Below are 19,307 nucleotides of genomic sequence, written 5' to 3' on the forward strand. Positions count from 1 at the left end.
CATGACCTGAGGGAAGGATCCGACTCGCTGTTTCTCTTCTTTAATAGTAATATCGGCTGTTATAACCGCCGATGCAGATATATCTGCAAGTAGCTTATATCGGCCGATAATATCTTCAAAACGATAAATCGGTTGGGCTCTAATTTTAACAATCGATCTCTTTGTTGAAGCAAGTGAAAATATATATTTTTTCATTCTAATTATCCTGGGAACTGTTCACAGAGAATCCGAAGGAACTGTGAGTCTTTACAGTTTATACCAGGTCTTCATGTTCACACGGGTAAAACACGGAAACATTCTGAGAAGAACATTCTGGAGTGTCTGTGCACATTTAGTTTGAAGAAAGTTCCTCTAAATAACTTCTTATGTTTGACTTCAGCCGTCAGCACATGGGGAAATCTTCTGGTCACACTTTTCAACATATGGAACCACTGAGAAAAGAGTGTTTGGTCTTTTAGCCTTTTAGCTTTGCTCTTCGTTCCTGCTTCATAAACCTCAGTGAAACTTCCTGAAACTGATATATCTGCTGCGATGTCACGCTGTACTCGCGTTCAAGTAAAAAACATCTGGACTCAAAATGTAGACAAACCAGACCTGAATCCAGAGCTCCTCATGAGAGTCAGCAGCAGAATACGGCGGTTTGTGTGCGTGTCACCTTGTGTGTGTGTGGTTTTGTGCAGATGAGCGCGTGCAGGCGGACCTGATGGACTTCCTGCTGTTCGGAGCGCTGATCTCGGCCGTGGACCCGGTGGCTGTGCTGGCCGTGTTCGAGGAGGTTCACGTCAACGACACGCTCTTCATCATCGTGTTCGGAGAGTCGCTGGTCAACGACGCCGTCACAGTGGTGAGAGAGACGCACACACCCCTCATCATGTGAGGTGCTACTATGGCAACAGAGAGGCTGATAAGGTCAATAATGACTTTGAATCCTTAAACTATTCTATACTCTTCCTTCTCCTTGTACCGTCACCAGGTCCACTCCTGTATCTGCAGTACGTAACAGCTGTAATTAAAGCAGTATTAGTGGTAGTATTAGGAGTATTTGTGATTAGATTATAGATTATTATTATTATTATTATTAGATTATAGCCGCATTTCCACCAAAAGTACCCGGGACTTTTTGTCCCCGGATCTCTTTTCAAGAAACTAAAAGGTTCTTTCAGCCCACTGTTGTGTGCGTTTCCACCGCGGTCTAAAGACTGAAGATTGGGCAAATTAACCAGCTGACGTAGGCTGTAGGCCTGCACGCCGTACAAATCGATGCACAGGCATCATTATTTGTAACCACTATCCATGAGCCACATTCATAAATGAACATCGGATTTGACTGGAATATAATGAAAAACTACAGACTGAGCTTGACCATTAAAAACAGATTTTTGTGTGGGAGTATAATGAAGAGACACACGATAATGTTTGTTACAAATTTAATAACAAACTGGATAAAGCCATAAAGTTCATAAAATAACGCCAGGACAGAGAAAGAAACACAAAAATAAAATTGTGACAGTTTGGAAGGTTATTAAAACATTTCCAGCCGACAAGAGCTGCAGACCAGCTGCAGCATCACGTCTGTGTCGCCTGAGCGTCGGAGGAACAGGATGTTTAACGAGCTTTATCACCTGCTGTAATAAGCTGTTCCACTTGTTTTGGAGAACAGGAGACCGACTCTGTGTAAAAAACCTCCTGACTGATGAAAACTAAAAACAACAACTCTGGACTCAGTATTTAGCTTAACTCCATCAGCTGTTCGCTGTAAACACACCGCTGCACGCTGGCTGCTGTTTCCGACCAATACATTTAATGCCGACGAACAATTTCAGGCGACATCGGCGAGACTTGTGTGGCTATCTGACTGTTGATTGTGATTTATTGTTTTGGCCATCAGAATCAGAAGGAGCTTTATTGGCAGGTAGTGTTTTACACATACGAGGAATTGGCTTTGGTGATGATGTGCTACACGTAGACAAACATACAGTCGACATAAATGAATGTAGAAATATATAAGCAGCCTCCTTCCAGAGGGGAGAGTCTCAAACAGTTTGTGTCCGGGGTGGGAGGAGTCAGCTGCAATCTTTCCTGCTCGCCTCAGAGTCCTGGAGGCGTACAGGTCCAGAAGAGAAGGAAGATTGCAGCCAATCAGCTTCTCCGCAGAGCGAATGATGCGCTGCAGCCTGCCCTTGTCCCTGGCAGTGGCAGCAGCGTACCAGATGGTGATGGAGGAGGTGAGGATGAACGCAATGATGGCGGTGTAGAAGTGCACCATCATTGTCTTTGGTAGACTGAACTTCTTCAGCTGCCGCAGGAAGTACATCACCTTCTTGGTGAGGGAGGTGATGTTCAGCTCACACTTGAGGTCCTGGGAGATGATGGTGCCCAGGAAGCGGAAGGAGTCCACAGTGGTGACTGGGGAGTCTCTGCAGGTGGAGTCAGGCACGTTTAGCTGGGAGAGCTTGTCCCACAGCAGGGCCGGGATGATGTTGTTGAAAGCAGAGCTGAAATCCACAAACAGGATCCTGGCGTAGATTCTTGGGGAGTCCAGGTGCTGGAGGATGTAGTGAAGGGCCATGTTTACTGCATCATCTACAGACCTGTTGGCTCTGTAGGCGAACTGCAGGGGGTCCAGGAGTGGGTCTGTGATGGATTTTAGGTGGGACAACACAAGACGCTCAAAAGACTTCATAACCACGGAGGTCAGGGCGACGGGTCTGAAGTCGTTTAGTCCAGTGGTCCTTGGTTTTTTGGGGACAGGGATGATGGTGGAGGCTTTGAAGCAGGTGCTTCAGGGTGGATGGGGAGACGGAGTCTCCCCTTGCAGGGTTTCTGCCTCCTGAAAAGACCGTTGACTTCCCTCTGTGTGATGGAGAGAGGAGGGGGTGGAGCTGGTCAACTCTGAGGAGATGGTGGACTGGGGCTGAAGCTGAGTGGAGGAGTCACGGGGGACGGTGTCCGATTGACACTCAAAACGGCAGTAGAACCGGTTCCAGGCGAGAATCGTTTATGGAGTGGGGCACTTTGGGTTCGTAGCCAGTGATCTGTCTGAACCCCCTCCAGACAGAAGTGCCGTTGTTTGCAGAGAACTGGTCCTTTAGTCTCTCTGAGTACAGTCGTTTAGCTTCTTGCAGCACCCGGCCCTGTCCCCACTCCTAAATGCCTCCTCCTTTTCCAACCTCAGCTGTCTGAGTTTAGCTGTGAACCAGGGTTTGTCATTGTTATAACTCACCCTGGTCCGTGTTTGTACACAGCTGTCCTCACAGAAGCTGATGTAGGACGTCACAGCCTCTGTAAACTCATCCAGATTGTTGGTAGCAGTCCTGAAAACATCCCAGTCAGTGCAGTCCAAACACGTCTGGAGGTCCTCAACAGCTTCACTAGTCCACTTCTTTGATGTCCTCACTGCAGGTTTAAAGATCACGTGATCAGAGTGTCCCAGTGGAGCGCGTGTGACGTCGTGATAGGCACTGCTAGCTGTGGTGTAGCAGTGATCCAAAGTGTTCCCCTCTCTGGTTGGACACGTTAAAAAAACTGTATTTGGGGAGTCCATGGCTGAGATTTCCCCTTGTTAAAGTCACAGAGAACAATAACAAGGGAGTCCGGGTTTGTCTGCTCCACACACAGTATCCGGTCGGCCAGCATGCGCTGTGCGTCGTGCACCGAGCAGAGTGAATGAAGCAAACTCACGGGGGGAGGAAAACGGTTTACAGTTAATGATTCCAGATCAGGAGAACAGTGCTGCTGAATCACTGTCACGTCGGTGCAACAGCCATTGTTAATATAAAAACACCTCCACCTTTTGTTTTGCCGGAGAGTTCTGTGTCGCGGTCGCTCTGTACAGTTGGAAGCCTGCCAGCAGCAGCGCGGAGTCCGGTATCAGCTCACACAGCTGTGAAGCACAGAACAGAAGATGAATAAAAGTCTCTGTTTTTCTTCACAAGTAGCTGAAGTTCCAGGGTGTGCAGAATCTACGTCACGAGCGACTCTGCTCTTTTTCCTCTCCAACGGCGCTTCACCGCCGAAACAACAGCGAGCGAGGCCTTCACCAAAATACTCAATAATTCCACTAATGATGTGAGAAAAGTGGGAAATAAATCCGCTGGAGTTGTTCCCCTGATGTTCATGAGCTCTTCTGTATGCAGCGCCATCTTGGATAGATTTTTCTGACTGTTGATTGTGATTTATTAGTTTGCAAACGGTGGAAAACGTCCGACGTGCGCGATTTAAAGCTAGTAGCCTCTACTCCATTCAGAAATTCATTGCAAGCCCCCCCCCCAAAGTACTGGTACTTTTGTAAAGTACTACCCCCCGAGCTGGAACTTTTTGGGGGGTAAAGAGAGACCCTGGTCCCTTCGGTGGAAACGTTCCTCCAAAGGTTCCTAGTTCCGGGGGTTTAGTTCCTTTGGTGGAAACGCGGCTCATGTGTTAATTAGGTGTTTAACTGAATCAGCTCTGAAGTGAACAAACTGTCTGACCTGTAGATGATTAAACAAAAGAGTTGAGTGGAGACTGAAGGTTTCTCTCCAGCACTTAAACATCAGACTCATTCCCTTTTGAGATCTTTACATGATTGTAAATGTATATAAAGAGTCGTCCTCTGGAGAGCAGGTCTCAGATCAGTCTTCTTTCTGCAGTCTGACTGAATGCTCCTTCAATGCTGCAATTTTCCCACAGAAACAGATGTTTGAAAAAAAACCTTACCCAGCAACATGGTGAGCTTGAGAAAGCTGAGATTAAACCGTTCTGAGCAGATTAACGCAGTAGGTTTCTAATCCTCAGCAGCACTCAGAATATGAGCTAATCCCGCCAACAAATGGAAAACCTGTGGGAAAACTGAAAGTGTGACCTGCAATCCCATAAAGACCAAAGAGAGGCGGGGGTCCTGTTACCTTCCCAGGCTCAGTGGGGCAGACACATGTTTCTACATCAGCTTCTTACCGGCGTTTTACAGTAAATGACCTGCTCAGTTACAGTTTTACCTACAAAAAGGTTCAGTTCCCAAAATCCTGGGGTCCCATATAAAAATGCCTCCATGCTGTCATACAGTGTCCTATAAGCTTGGAAACAGGAAGGAGTCGCAGGAATAAACCATGTTTAACAGATCCTGTGGCTGCACATCAGAGATTCCTCCACATGAAGGAAATAAACGTGCCAGAACATCTTTGTACAAGATAACAAAAATACACAAGTACAGTCCATAAACAGTTGGCATCATCATTCAGTAGTCACAGTGAAGCCAGTAAGAATATCAAGAATATTGAATTAATTTAAGGTGGCTGTATCATAGGTGTCATTTACGCCGGGGACGCTGGGGACATGTCCCCACCACTGTCGGCTGATTTTGTTCCCATCACTTTTTGAAAGCATTTGTTAGAAATGTTCTGAAAAACAGGTTTGAACCAAGAATTGTTACCTAACAAATGAAAATGCTTTGTGAAAGTTTTATTTGCACAATAAGAAAACATACAGTTTAAATACAGAAGAAACAAATGTGCATTGTCCAAAAAAATTGTAACAAATAAATGATAAATTATGTAAATAAAAACATTTCCACCTAAATTGGAGCAGACAATGTCTCCAGAATGCAGGAAATAAAGTGTTTAATGCTCAGAATCTTCAGTAGGAGGAGCCCAAGACCCACTCATATAGTTCAGCATTCAAACTCATAACGTTATAATGTGATAATTAGAGTCTATCAGGGGCCCAGGCAGAAGGGGAGGGGCCCAAAACAGATAGATGGATCTTTATTGTCATTGCATGCGTTCATACGACGAAATTCTGTTGGCGCAATCTCTCTCTGATTAAATAAGTGAGTTCAGTGATTTAATGGAGAAGAAAGAAGCTCACAGGGTCAAAACCAGGGAGGCAGGAAAACTTGTCCAGAGAGGTTAGACGGGAGAGTCTTCAGGCCCAGGGCTGGATGAATATCTGCAGAGCTGATGAGGACAGCGGCAACAGGTGAGCGAGGAGGATCAGCTGATGGGACCGGAGGGTGATTGTGTCTGGTGGAGGGGAGGAGGATGGGCAGCTGCCTTCCTGTTCACGGTGAACTGTTTGTGTCCGGCAGCTCGCTGTTCGCACTTCGTCAAAGTCTCTCTGAGGCTGTGACGTCTGCTGATGGTTTTTTGAAAATGTCGCAGCCCCTTTTTAAAGATCACTTTTGGCCGCCACGTTTTTTTCTTCCTTGACGGGGTTTTGAAACACAGAAGACACAAAGTCGTCCACCGTGTTTGAAAAAGGAAGACGGTGACGTCTGTTTTCATTGTCAGTCACCTAGCAACCGGGAAGGCTGAGGATAACTTGACTTTACAAGGTCAAAGATGCGACCTCACGGGTTCCTGTTCATCACGCTGAGCTGAGCGCTGATTCCTTGTGCTGTAACCTCTAATCTCTCTGTTCTCCAGGTTTTATATAAAGTCTACATCTCCTTCGTGGAAGTGGGAGCGGAGAACGTTCAGACCGCAGATTACTTTAAAGGAGTCGGTGAGTCCACACAAAGGAACAACATCTCATGCGTATCTGACTCTTCTGTCACTCACCTTCCTCCTCCCTCCTCTTGCTCTGCAGCCTCCTTCCTCATCGTCAGCATCGGGGGCACTCTGGTGGGCCTGGTGTTCGCCGTCATCCTGGGCTTCATCACTCGTTTCACCAAGAAGGTTCGGATCATCGAGCCGCTCTTTGTCTTCCTGCTGGTCTACCTGGCCTACCTGACCGCCGAGCTCTTCTCCCTGTCCGCCATTCTGTCGTGAGTCTCCCCAACCAGTACGACCAGAAAGACCACTATCACCAGTATAACATGCTGCTGCGGAAAGAATCCGTTTTCTAAGCAGCACGTGTGCCACGAACTTCAGTTTCTGGATCTCCAACCTGACCAGAAAACATCAGTGACGGACGTGATGCTGTTAAACGGTTCACAGTTGGTCAGTTGGTTGCTTTAGGCGCACACGTTTGGTTTTGCTAGTTGATTTCTAGAAGGCGGCCAAGCTTTTTGGGGGCAGTTGCTTACGTTAGACAGGTGTTTGACGTCATTGCTCGGGTGTTGCTAGTTTGATTCCAGGAGGTCGTACAGACTACGGGTTTGCAACTTCACTCGTCTCACGATTCGATTCAGTTCCTCGATGCATCACCTGAACTGTGGGGATTTCTAGGCACCTCAATACGATTATGAGGCTACGATACAACAAATTGGATAAAGATGTGTTTTTCTCACTGTTTGACTACTTTTAAAGCAAAGTATTTAACAACAGTACAAACAAGCAGGTAGTAATGAAATGCAGATATTAAATGTTATTTCATATAAATGCAGCTAACATTGCATAGCATTATTACTTTATTACTGACCGCTGCTGCTGCTATTTTTATTTCTGATGCTGCTGTTATTAGTATAGAGTCAGATACGTGTTGAACTACGCACTTTACAACGCTCACGCCAAACCACGTTCACTCCACCTTAATATATCTTTACCCACAAACAGTGTAGTTACATGTTTGTGTCCTGTAAGTTGATTATTGTCATCTTGTATTGAGCACCGCGGGCCTTCAGAAAGGCCGTTGGTTCATTGTGTACTCGATGTGTGGATGAATGGAAACAGATGAACTTGAACTAGCAGGCAGCTGAAGAGGAGATGTTAGCTAACGTTAGCGCTAACCGCCTTCACTTATCCAGCAGTTGGAAGTCGACAGACAGACTTTAATAAACGGACACACTGCGACCTGCACTGTACATTCACTGCCAGACTGAAGAGCGCAGCGCTCATGTTTTCACCGTCACCTACTGCCGCCTGTCACATGGCTGTCATTTGAAGAACGAGCAGAGGACGCTAGCTGAGCGCTACCGCACTGCACCGTGTGCTGGTGAAAATCATTAACGTGAGTTGCGCATTGATTTTATTGATCATGTGAAAGTTTAGTTGCAGCAGTCGATGTTCAATCAAACAGCTGTCTGTCTGTGCCGAACAGGGAGAACCACACGTCTATAAGTCTATAAAGTGGACAGCCTAGTAGCTGCTAAGTGGTTGCAAAGGCATTTTGAGTGTTTACAGGAGTGTTGTTAGTTAGCTGCTTGGAAGCTGGCAGTGTAAGCGTTATTCTGCCCTCAGTGTGTGCTGGAGTGAAGTTCAAGGCTCTTTGCTGTCGTCGTAATTTAAATGAAGGAGTTTTGCACCAATCACATCATTCATCAATCGACATAAAATTATGTAAATGTCATCTACAAAGTTGTAACATCATTCATAGCTGTAAATAACTTGTAAATATAGCAGCTCGCCAGCTGCCGGCGTGCTCACTGCAGGAAGACGTGGCTAATGTACTATCGACGGTGTTCACATGTAAACACATTAAATGTTTAAGTAACAGAATGTCGTACATGACGCTGATGCAACAATATAAATAACTGTAAATGCTTTCCCAAGGCACAAACAGAGTAAAGGATAAGGTGGCTGGAGCTGCACGCTGACCGCATGGCATGTAACCACTGGAGCATTTCCTGATCAGTCATGTGACAAAATCAACCAATGAAAACAACGTAGGGATTCTGTAGAATTGTTCCCAGATGACCACTGGACAGTTGTAGTGTTTGGAAGGTGCTGAGGCGTTTAAGTTGTTGTGATTTGGGTTTGTATTATAACTGTAGGGAGCCTGCTGTCGAACAGCTGGTAAATAACAGGAAAGTAAAGAAAAAATAAACCCAGGCTGATTCTTTCTTTCTTTGTCTTCCTCTCTGTCCTCAGTATGACCTTCTGTGGGATCGGTGCAAATAAATACGTGGAGGCCAACATTTCCCAGAAGTCTCGGACCACGGTGAAGTACACAATGAAGACTCTGGCCAGCATTGCCGAGACCATCATCTTCATCTTCCTGGGGATCTCAGCGGTGGACAAGTCCAAGTGGGCCTGGGACACGGGCCTGGTGTCCTGCACCCTGGTCTTCATCTTTGTCTTCAGGGCTGCCGGTCAGTCACGTCTCTTTAGCTGCTTTGCTCTGTTCAAAGTGTTTCCAGAGAAACAGAAAGATAAATGTACGACAAATCTGATCAGAAGAGAACGAGAGAATACAAGAGAGGGATCAATCATCTAATAATAATTCATCGTGTGTAAACCTGACCTCCTAACGAGAGGTCGTGTAGCAGAAACACTTTCACCATCACTCCTTTGTGCACGCCGACGCGTCACCGTGATGAATCCCGGAGGAACAAAGCAGCTTCGACCTTTTCAGCTTCAGCCTCGTGACATTTTAGCTTCACAGCTGAAAGACTCTGCTGCTCGCCGGTCGCCACTGCGCAGGTTAAAATGTCAAACTGGTATCGGACTCCCTTTTAACCTTTAAGCCTCTCCTCTCTCTCAGCTGCGCCTCCTCCTGCTGCTGCTGACAAGCGTGTCCATGTGCAGAAAGCTGCCAGAGAACAAATCAGTATTTCCAGCTCAGAATCACTTCTGCTGGCCAGGTGTGTGTTCACCTGCGAGGAATCTGACTCAGTCTTACTTTGCTCTCGATGTACGTACGCAGACCGAACAAGCTCAGCAAGAACAGACACAAACTATCAGACACACAAGTCTAAACAAAAACAAGACGATAGTGTAGTGCGCAAGAGTGCAAAGGATGCTGGGATATATGTTTTTGAGCAGGTATGTACGTGAGGTAGGTGGAGATGATAAATATTTACAGGGTTGTTTGTGTTTAAAGAGAGAAACTAAGTTGAAACAATGAAAAATAAACAGTATATAGATAAAGGCGGAGTGACGGGGTTATTGCACCGCCTGCCTCAACAGATACACGCCGGATAGGTCGATTATTACGGCGCTTAATACCGCCCAAGTTTACGTTTTAGCGCCATATTATAAAGTCCGCGTTAGGGTCAAACCCAGGAGAAGGGCGTTCGAGTTCCACATGAAGCTAAAGTAGATAACGTTGCTGACTCAAGTCACGTGACTCACGTGTTTTTACTTACTTTAACCCAGACAACCATCTTTTCCCAGACATGGCTAAACTGCAACCCCTTTTCCACGCGTTAAACGTCACGTGACTTGGATCAGAGGTAAAATCTGGTAGGCCTCTAGCTGAACCGAAACTTAACAATCGACCTATTTTGTTGTTGTTTAGGAATGAGGACGTGTTGTCGTGACACCAGGGCTGGACTGGTAATCTGGCCCTAATGGGGCCCTACGCACCTATGGGGCCGGTATATCGTAAATTATTTATTTATGTAACTGTTAAAAAATGGGCCAACAGAGCACCGACAGCGGCCCATTGGTTCATTTTCTAGACTGACATGTCTCAGAGTCTGCACGTCATCAGAAGAGCGAGATTTAAAGCGTCCTCAGCAGTGGACGTTTTCCCCCCGTAAGTCGTACTGTCCTGACCTTTAGTAACCTCTGTGCTCCAGGTGTGATTGGTCAGACCTGGGTTCTGAACCGCTTCCGCCTCGTCCCATTGGACAAGATCGACCAGGTGGTGATGTCGTACGGCGGCCTGCGAGGGGCGGTGGCGTTCGCTCTGGTGGTGCTGCTGGACGGCGAGCAGGTCAAAGCCAAGGATTACTTTGTCGCCACGACGATCGTGGTCGTCTTCTTCACTGTCATGTTCCAGGTAGGAACTGCTTCCTGTTCAGAACCGACCTGCTGTCGTATAAAGATTCAGCTGTGGTTATTCCTCTCAATTCAAAAAACTTTATTAGCAGAATGTTCAGGTTAACAAAAGAAAAAACAAACTAAAAACAGAAGATATCGTACATTGAAAATATGTCTTGCTTTTTGACAAGCAGTTGCATTTTTCCAAGGAACAATTATCAAAATAATAAGCTTGTGGTCAGTGTGTAGCGTTAGCCCGGCGAGCTAACGGTCAGTAATGAAGGATTCACTGTCCTTCCTGTTTCTTTAGATGACACTTTAAGAAACCCACATTAATGCTGCACGTCTGTGCGATCCCACCACATGGAAGCGCGGAAACAGCGCAGTGAGATAGTGTGTATTCAGACTCTGCAGAGGGTTCTCTGTGTGGCTCCTTCTTTGAGCCCCCTCTCAGTTTCTGCGTTCCCACTGTGAATCGCAGAGACCACCGCAGATGCTGCTGAGTCCTGTAAATGTCTTCTGTTCCTGGACTTTAAATAAAACGGTGTTCTTCTGCAGATTTCACTGCACGAACAGAAGTTACCTCACATATAGAGCAGGTCTACATCGCATTAATATTATTTATAGAGACGGTTCTCCACCTGCAGCACTCGGCCACAGAGGCTAGCTTCATTTATTTGTGCCCGTAGGTAGATTTGTTCTGCATCCAGAGTATGACATCCATTTCTCCTCTAAGTACTCAAGCACAGAAATATGAAAAGCATGTGAGACAGTGATACGAGGACTCAAGGTTCCAACAATCAAGACATAAAAGAGACCCAAACTTTTTTACCCAAAGTAAAAAGTGCTGCTGTGTGCAGATCTCTCTATAGCAGGAACAAAGCGGTTTGTACCACTTTGTTTTGCACCGTGGGACAAAAACGCTCCGTCCAGAGGGAAGAGGCTGAACATCACTGCACAAAGGGCGCAGTCGGCGTTTAAAGCCAGCTGTATTCTGGATCTCCGCCTCACAGTGTAACAGATCTGCTCTCGTTTGTCTCGCCTAGTGTCACTTACTGTGGTGGAAGCTGGTTATTGGGATCTTGTTTTTGAGCACCGCGGACTGTGAGAAACGGCATTTCATATGAGGATGAATGACAATAAACTTGCAACCTTAAACCCAGATGCCAGGTGCAGCTGCAGCAGGGACTTAAATACTTTAAAACACAGAACTTCCTGAGAAACTTCATGTTTCCCTCGGTGTCTCAGTAATCCACTGTCTGTTCATCCATGCTAACTGCGAACAGTCAGTACAGCTACTCTTAAAGGGGACAGTTGTCTTGATTTTGTCTGAGGGGGGCCCCCACAGTGTCAGACTTCCCTGGACCACCAGGGTGAGCCATGCGTCACTGCAGGGTGTCTTGTTGAGGGTTATGAAGCCAGACAGGAACAGGCCTCCCGCAGCTCTCCGTTTCTGACCTGCTGCTCGGCTTTAACGAGCTCTGTGTGTTCGCGTCGACGGGACTCCGGGACTTGATTATCGTCAGTGACGGGAGGCAGATGGACGCAGCTGCTAATTGACTTCTTACTGACTTTAACTGGATCAGAGCACTTTGATACGGCAGGCGTCGCCTCACCTGGTGTCCGTTCCAGCCTGCAGGAGGAGTTCATGACGTCCGGCGGCTGTCAGATGAAAACAGTTTCGTTCTCCTTTCATCTGACCCGCTGTGACCAACGCAAACATGTTCACATCAAATCCTGAAACTGAGAAGCTGCAGGAGTGGTTCACATTTAGGCTTGAAAAACTGACACAAGAAGAAGAAGAGATTTTAATCTTAAGAGCGCACACACCTGACGCTTCAGTCCAGACGCGCTTGACGTTTATACTAAACTAAAAGCTCCAGCTAAATGAACGAATGTGAATGATTTCAATAAATCGACCTGATTCTGTTCTCTCTGCTCTGCCTTCCACAGTTTGCTGTGTGTTCAGTGTGTTTGGTTGAACTTGTATGTTTTGTGCTGCGGTGTGTTGTTTTGTGTGACAGAATAACGCCACGCTCCTCTGACGGGCTGATGTTTGCAGCTGCTCGTCCTCCGTGCAGCGGCCGCTCTGCTGCTTTTCACCTCTCTGTCTGTGTCTCTCCTCCGTCAGGGTCTGACCATCAAACCTCTGGTGAACTGGCTCAAAGTTCCTCGTTCCACCAGCAGGAAGCCGACCATCAACGAGGAGATCCACGAGAGGGTGCGTTTCTCTCCTCCTCTGCATGTTACAGCCTGACGGCGCCGCACTGCGTCTTTATCCAGTCGGATAGTTTGGGTTTTATTTGTCCACGGAGGAGTTTAGCTTGTGAAACCGCGACTGTGTCACTGATGAGAATCCACAGATCCTCCTTCTAGCTGAGTTTGATTGTGTTTGATGAACGCCCCCGCTCAGCTGGCAGAAAGGAGTTTACTGAGAGCTGATTGGCTCTGTGTGTTTTCAGGCCTTCGACCACATCCTGACAGCAGTGGAGGACATCGCGGGACTGCAGGGGTACCACCACTGGAGGGACAAGTGAGTCCATCCTACTGAGTATCTGAAGTAACAGTAAGAGCGTTTCAGGCGGAGTAATGAACATACAGGGGGGCTTGTCGTGTGTGCCTCCTGTCACTGTAGTAACGGGCGGTGGACACCAGGGGGAGACTTCAGACCAGCAGAAAAAGTTTTCAAACCCACAACAAGGACGGACGTTTCAGCTGCAGACAGAAAGACAGACAGGTCCACTGACAGGGAAAGGATGGATAATAATAAAGATAGTGAGATTTGTTTTGTTCTGCAGGCCAATAACGCCCATTTGAACTGAATTAAATTTATAATATTAATAATAAATTAAATATAAGGCGTTTCCCTCTGGAGCAGATCAGCTGTTTGCACACAGTGTGTTTAAGGACAAACATGGCCGCCGTCCCAGCTGGCATGAGGAGGTCTCTTCAGGGTTTTAAGAGCCTTGAACTGGAGGGAGGTTTGGGGACTTGGTCTGAGGTGCAGCAGACAGTTTAGTTTTCTCTTTATGGATCTATTATCAGTGAAACCTCCCTGATTCTGTCCCACACACATCTGTAGGAGACTTTCTCTCAATGTTCAGGATGTTTCTGCACGTAGAGTCTCAATGAGACGCTCCTCCCATCTGTTGTAGTTCTGATGTCTCTCTGTCTCTCTACCTGTCTCTCCACCTGGGTCTGTCTGTCCACCTGTCTCTCTCTACCTGTCTCTTTACCTTTCTCTCTCTCTCTACCTGTCTGTCCACCTGTCTCTCTACCTGTCTCTCCACCTGTCTCTGTCTGTCCACCTGTCTCTTTACCTTTCTCTGTCTCTCTACCTGTCTCTTTACCTTTCTCTCTCTCTCTACCTGTCTGTCCACCTGTCTGTCTGTCCACCTGTCTCTTTACCTTTCTCTCTCTCTCTACCTGTCTCTCCATCTGTCTCTGTCTGTCCACCTGTCTCTCTACCTGTCTCTTTACCTTTCTCTTTCTCTGTCTCTCCACCTGTCTCTCTCTCTCCACCTGTCTCTCTCTCTCCACCTGTCTGTCTCTCTCTCTCCACCTGTCTGTGGTCAGGTGGGAGCAGTTTGATAAGAACTACCTGAGCAAGCTGCTGCTGAGGAAGTCCGTGTACAGGAAGAGTGAGCTGTGGGAGGCCTATCAGAAGATCAACATCCGGGACGCCATCAGCGTCATAGACCAGGTGGGGGGGGGGGGGTATACTGCAGGAAAGTCATTTTTAAAGTGCTTTGAACTCCTTATTGTTACTTGTTGCATACATAAATCTGTAAGATTCTTCACCTGCAGTCCAATCAACCTTCTGTCATCCTCAGGTTCTGAAGAAAAACTCTCCTGCTGTGTAACAGCAAGAGCTGCTGATCAAACTGACATAGGATGCTTAATAAATAATTACACACACACACGCTGTATATTTCAGTTAGTAAAAATAATTAGTATGAGAGTTCATGGTCTCGACGCTGCTCATTAAAGCCTCAGCTGATCACTGACATTGTTAACAAACCATGAGTCCTCACACTCATACGATCTCACAGATACGATCGTGACTGAACAGCTGGTGGCACTGAGGTTTAAACGTCTGCCGCTGCATTACATCCTGGAAAACCCTGGGATTAGTACAGATTTCCAAGTCCTTGAAATTAAGCATTGAGTAAATTACCTGGAAAACAAATGTGTTTGGTTCCTACAACGGTTGGATTCAATGAAACAGGTCACTGAAAAAGTCTTGGAAATGTCCTGGAAAACATGGGACCATTGTTGGACAGCTGCAATTTAGATCCATCAGACTGCAGCTGATGATAATTTTATTATTCTTCTGCTCCATTGATCAGTTGTTTGTAAAAATTCTAAAAATAGTGAGAAATACCGTTAGTTACTCAGAGCCCAAAGTGACTCCTTCACTCTCTAACAGTCCACAGCTCAACGTTAACAAACCTTCAAACCGTTAAATAATTAAAAGGAAAAGCAGCAGATCTTCACGTGTGTGAACCATTAAATGTTTTTACATGAAAAATGACTGAAACAATCAAAATAATTGGTAATTCATTTTCTAACTAATCCTGTAAAAATCTGACTTCAGATATCAGTAGTGAAGTAAAAAGTACAAAATCCCCTCTGTGTACTGCAGTACAGTACTTGAGTAAATGTACTTAGTTACTGTCCACCACTGTTGTTTCAGTTTCTTGATAAAGTCATGTGTTAACAGGCCACAGGGCTTCTGGGAAATGTGGTCTTCAAAGGGCAAAACAGGAACAGTAAAAATACCTGATGGGACAGGTAATGATTTGACCTTTGACCTCTGTGTGTGTGTGTGTAGGGTGGGAACGTCCTGACCTCAGCCAGACTGTCTCTGCCCTCAATGGCCAGCAGAGCCTCGTTCCCCGAAGTCACCAACGTCACCAACTACCTGTGAGTCACATGACTTCTGTGCTTTGACCTCCGACAGTCCGATCTCAAAGTTATTAGCATCGTGATAACTGCGTGTTGTTGCCGTGTTCCAGGCGCGAGAACGGCAGCGGCGTGTGTCTGGACCTCCAGGTGATCGATAACGTCCCAGGAGCCAAAGTGGAGGAGGACAGTGAGACGCACCACGTCCTCGCCGAGAACCTGTACAAGCCCAGGAGACGGGTAACACAGACGCACAATTTGTTTCTCTGATGATACATGACAGTGACCTTGTTCTGTAGAAGAATGTTTGGGGTGAACATTTTAAATGCAAACAGTAAAAAGTCACAGATGTTCTCTGATTGGATAGTCTCACCCTACTGTCCAATCAGATCTCTTTATCTCCCGAACGGCCTGAATGACTCCTGCGTTACGTCTCATCCAAATCTGTTTCTGGGAGAAGCTTTAGGGTTCCATGTAGAAGCTTTAGGGTTCTTGGAGAAGTTGTAGGGTTCTTAAAGAATTTGTAGGGTTCTTGGAAACATTGCAGGGTTCCTGGAGACATTTCAGGGGTCTATAGAGACGTTGTAGGGATCTTGGAGAAGTTGTAGGGTTCCTGGAGACATTTCAGGGGTCTTTGGGGACGTTGTAGGGTTCTTGGAGAAGTTGCAGGGTTCTTGGAGAAGCTGCAGTTTTCTTGGAGACGCTGTAGGGTTCTTAGAGAAGTTGCTGGTTTCTAAGAGAAATTGCAGGGTTCTTAGAGAAATTTGTAGGGTTCTTGAAAAAGTTGCAGGGTTCTTAAAGGAATAGCAGGGATTTTAGAGAAATTGTAGGGTTCTTGGAGAGGTTGAAGGGTTCTTGGAGAGGTTGTAGGTTTCATGGAGAAGTTGTAGGATTCTTGGAGAAGTTGTAGGATTCTTGGAGAAGTTGTAGGATTCTTGGAGAAGTTGTAGGATTCTTGGAGACGTTGCAGGGTTCTTGGAGACGTTGCAGGGTTCTTGGAGACGTTGCAGGGTTCTTGGAGACGTTGCAGGGTTCTTGGAGACGTTGCAGGGTTCTTGGAGACGTTGCAGGGTTCTTGGAGACGTTGCAGGGTTCTTGGAGACGTTGCAGGGTTCTTGGAGACGTTGCAGGGTTCTTGGAGAAGTTGCAGGGTTCTATGAGATGTTTTAAGGTTCCCAGAGAAATTGCAGGGTTCTTGAAGAAGTTGTAAGGTTCTTGAAGAAGTTGTAAGGTTCTTGAAGAAGTTGCGGGGTTCATGGAGAAGTTGCGGGGTTCATGGAGAAGTTGAAGGGTTCATTGTGGGGTTCACGGAGAAGTTGTAGGATTCCTAAAGAATTTGTAGGATTCCTAAAGAATTTGCAGGGTTTTAGGAAACGTTGCAGGGTTCTTGGAGACATTGCAGGGTTCCTGTAGACATTTCAGGGTTCTTTGGAGATGTAGGGTTCTTGGAGAAGTTGCAGGGTTCTATGAGATGTTTTAAGGTTCCCAGAGAAATTGCAGGGTTCTTGAAGAAGTTGTAAGGTTCTTGAAGAAATTGTAGGGTTCTTAGAGAAATTGTAGGGTTCTTGAAGAAGTTGCGGGGTTCATGGAGAAGTTGCGGGGTTCATGGAGAAGTTGAAGGGTTCATTGTGGGGTTCACGGAGAAGTTGTAGGATTCCTAAAGAATTTGTAGGATTCCTAAAGAATTTGCAGGGTTTTAGGAAACGTTGCAGGGTTCTTGGAGACATTGCAGGGTTCCTGTAGACATTTCAGGGGTCTTTGGAGACGTTATAGGGTTCTTTGTGAAGTTGCAGGGTTCTTAGATAAATTGCAGGGTTCTTAGAGAAATTTGTAGGGTTCTTGAAAAAGTTTCAGGGTTCTTAGATAAATTGTAGTGTTCTAAGAGAAGTTGTAGGGTTCCTAGAGAAATTGTAGGGTTCCTAGAGAAATTGTAGGGTTCATAAAGAAGTTGCAGGGTTCTTGGAGAAGCTGTAGGGTTCTTGAAAAAGTTGCAGGGTTCTTAAAAAAATTGTAGGGTTCTTAGAGAAATTGCAGGGTTTTTTGGAGAAGTTGCAGGGCTCTTAGAGAAGTTGCAGGGCTCTTAGAGAAGTTGTAGAGGTTCTTGAAAAAGTTGTAGGGTTCTTGAAGAAGCTGCAGTTTTCTTGGAGACGCTGTAGGGTTCTTGGAGAAGTTACTGGTTTCTAAGAGAAATTGCAGGGTTCTTAGAGAAACTGTAGGGTTCCTAGAGAAGCTGTAGGGTTTCTAGAGAAATTGCAGGGTTCTTGGAGAAGTTGTAGGGTTCCTAAAGAATTTGTAGGGTTCTTGGAGAATTTGCAGGGTTCCTGTAGACATTTCAGGGGTCTTTGGAGACGTTATAGGGTTCTTTGTGAAGTTGCAGGGTTCTTAGATAAATTGCAGGGTTCTAAGAGAAGTTGTAGGGTTCCTAGAGAAATTGCAGGGTTCATAAAGAAGCTGTAGGATTCTTGGAGAAGCTGTAGGGTTCTTGAAAAAGTTGCAGGGTTCTTAAAAAAACTGTAGGGTTCCTAGAGAAATTGCAGGGTTTTAGGAGAAGTTGCAGGGCTCTTAGAGAAGTTGTAGGGTTCCCAGAGAAATTGTAGGGTTCTTGAAGAAGTTGTAGGGTTCTTGAAGAAGTTGTAGGGTTCTTGAAGAAGTTGCGGGGTTCTTGGAGAAGTTGCGGGGTTCTTGGAGAAGTTGCGGGGTTCTTGGAGAAGTTGCGGGGTTCTTGGAGAAGCTGCAGGTTTCTTGGAGAAGCTGCAGGGTTCTTGAAAAAGTTGCAGGGTTCTTAAAAAAATTGTAGGGTTCCTAGAGAAATTGCAGGGTTTTTGGAGAAGTTGAAGGGCTCTTAGAGAAGTTGTAGGGTTCCCAGAGAAGTTGTAGGGTTCTTGAAGAAGTTGTAGGGTTCTTGGAGAAGTTGTAGGGTTCTTGGAGACATTGCAGGGTTCCTGGAGACATTTCAGGGGTCTTTGGGGATGTTGTAGGGTTCTTGGAGAAGTTGCAGGGTTCTTGGAGAAGCTGCAGTTTTCTTGGAGACGCTGTAGGGTTCTTAGAGAAGTTGCTGGTTTCTAAGAGAAATTGCAGGGTTCTTAGAGAAATTTGTAGGGTTCTTGAAAAAGTTGCAGGGTTCTTAAAGGAATAGCAGGGATTTTAGAGAAATTGCAGGGTTCTTGGAGAGGTTGAAGGGTTCTTGGAGAGGTTGTAGGGTTCTTGGAGAGGTTGTAGGTTTCATGGAGAAGTTGTAGGTTTCATGGAGAAGTTGTAGGATTCTTGGAGAAGTTGTAGGATTCTTGGAGAAGTTGTAGGATTCTTGGAGACGTTGCAGGGTTCTTGGAGACATTGCAGAGTTCCTGTAGACATTTCAGGGTTCTTTGGAGATGTAGGGTTCTTGGAGAAGTTGCAGGGTTCTTGGAGAAGTTGCAGGGTTCTATGAGATGTTTTAAGGTTCCCAGAGAAATTGCAGGGTTCTTGAAGAAGTTGTAAGGTTCTTGAAGAAGTTGTAAGGTTCTTAGAGAAATTGTAGGGTTCTTGAAGAAGTTGCGGGGTTCATGGAGAAGTTGCGGGGTTCATGGAGAAGTTGAAGGGTTCATTGTGGGGTTCACGGAGAAGTTGTAGGATTCCTAAAGAATTTGTAGGATTCCTAAAGAATTTGCAGGGTTTTAGGAAACGTTGCAGGGTTCTTGGAGACATTGCAGGGTTCCTGTAGACATTTCAGGGGTCTTTGGAGACGTTATAGGGTTCTTTGTGAAGTTGCAGGGTTCTTAGAGAAATTTGTAGGGTTCTTGAAAAAGTTTCAGGGTTCTTAGATAAATTGTAGTGTTCTAAGAGAAGTTGTAGGGTTCCTAGAGA

The 19,307-nt window shown here is 46.0% G+C and overlaps 1 protein-coding gene across 1 annotated transcript in view; it reads left to right on the forward strand.

Moving 5' to 3' along the window:
• The window catches only part of slc9a5 (solute carrier family 9 member A5), a 38,489-nt gene that overhangs the window by 7,638 nt on the left and 11,544 nt on the right, over positions 1-19,307 (forward strand). Inside the window, exons 3-12 of the mRNA XM_038702149.1 lie at positions 681-844; positions 6,399-6,477; positions 6,562-6,739; positions 8,724-8,944; positions 10,376-10,578; positions 12,691-12,780; positions 13,022-13,092; positions 14,136-14,262; positions 15,394-15,485; positions 15,578-15,704. Coding sequence (XP_038558077.1) covers positions 681-844; positions 6,399-6,477; positions 6,562-6,739; positions 8,724-8,944; positions 10,376-10,578; positions 12,691-12,780; positions 13,022-13,092; positions 14,136-14,262; positions 15,394-15,485; positions 15,578-15,704 — 1,352 coding nt within the window. The remainder of the gene's footprint in view (positions 1-680; positions 845-6,398; positions 6,478-6,561; positions 6,740-8,723; positions 8,945-10,375; positions 10,579-12,690; positions 12,781-13,021; positions 13,093-14,135; positions 14,263-15,393; positions 15,486-15,577; positions 15,705-19,307) is intronic.

Source organism: Micropterus salmoides, unplaced genomic scaffold (assembly GCF_014851395.1).
Source record: "Micropterus salmoides isolate LMB-PRFRI ecotype aquatic unplaced genomic scaffold, ASM1485139v1 Ms_hic_scaffold_6, whole genome shotgun sequence".
In the NCBI taxonomy this organism is placed as follows: domain Eukaryota; kingdom Metazoa; phylum Chordata; class Actinopteri; order Centrarchiformes; family Centrarchidae; genus Micropterus; species Micropterus salmoides.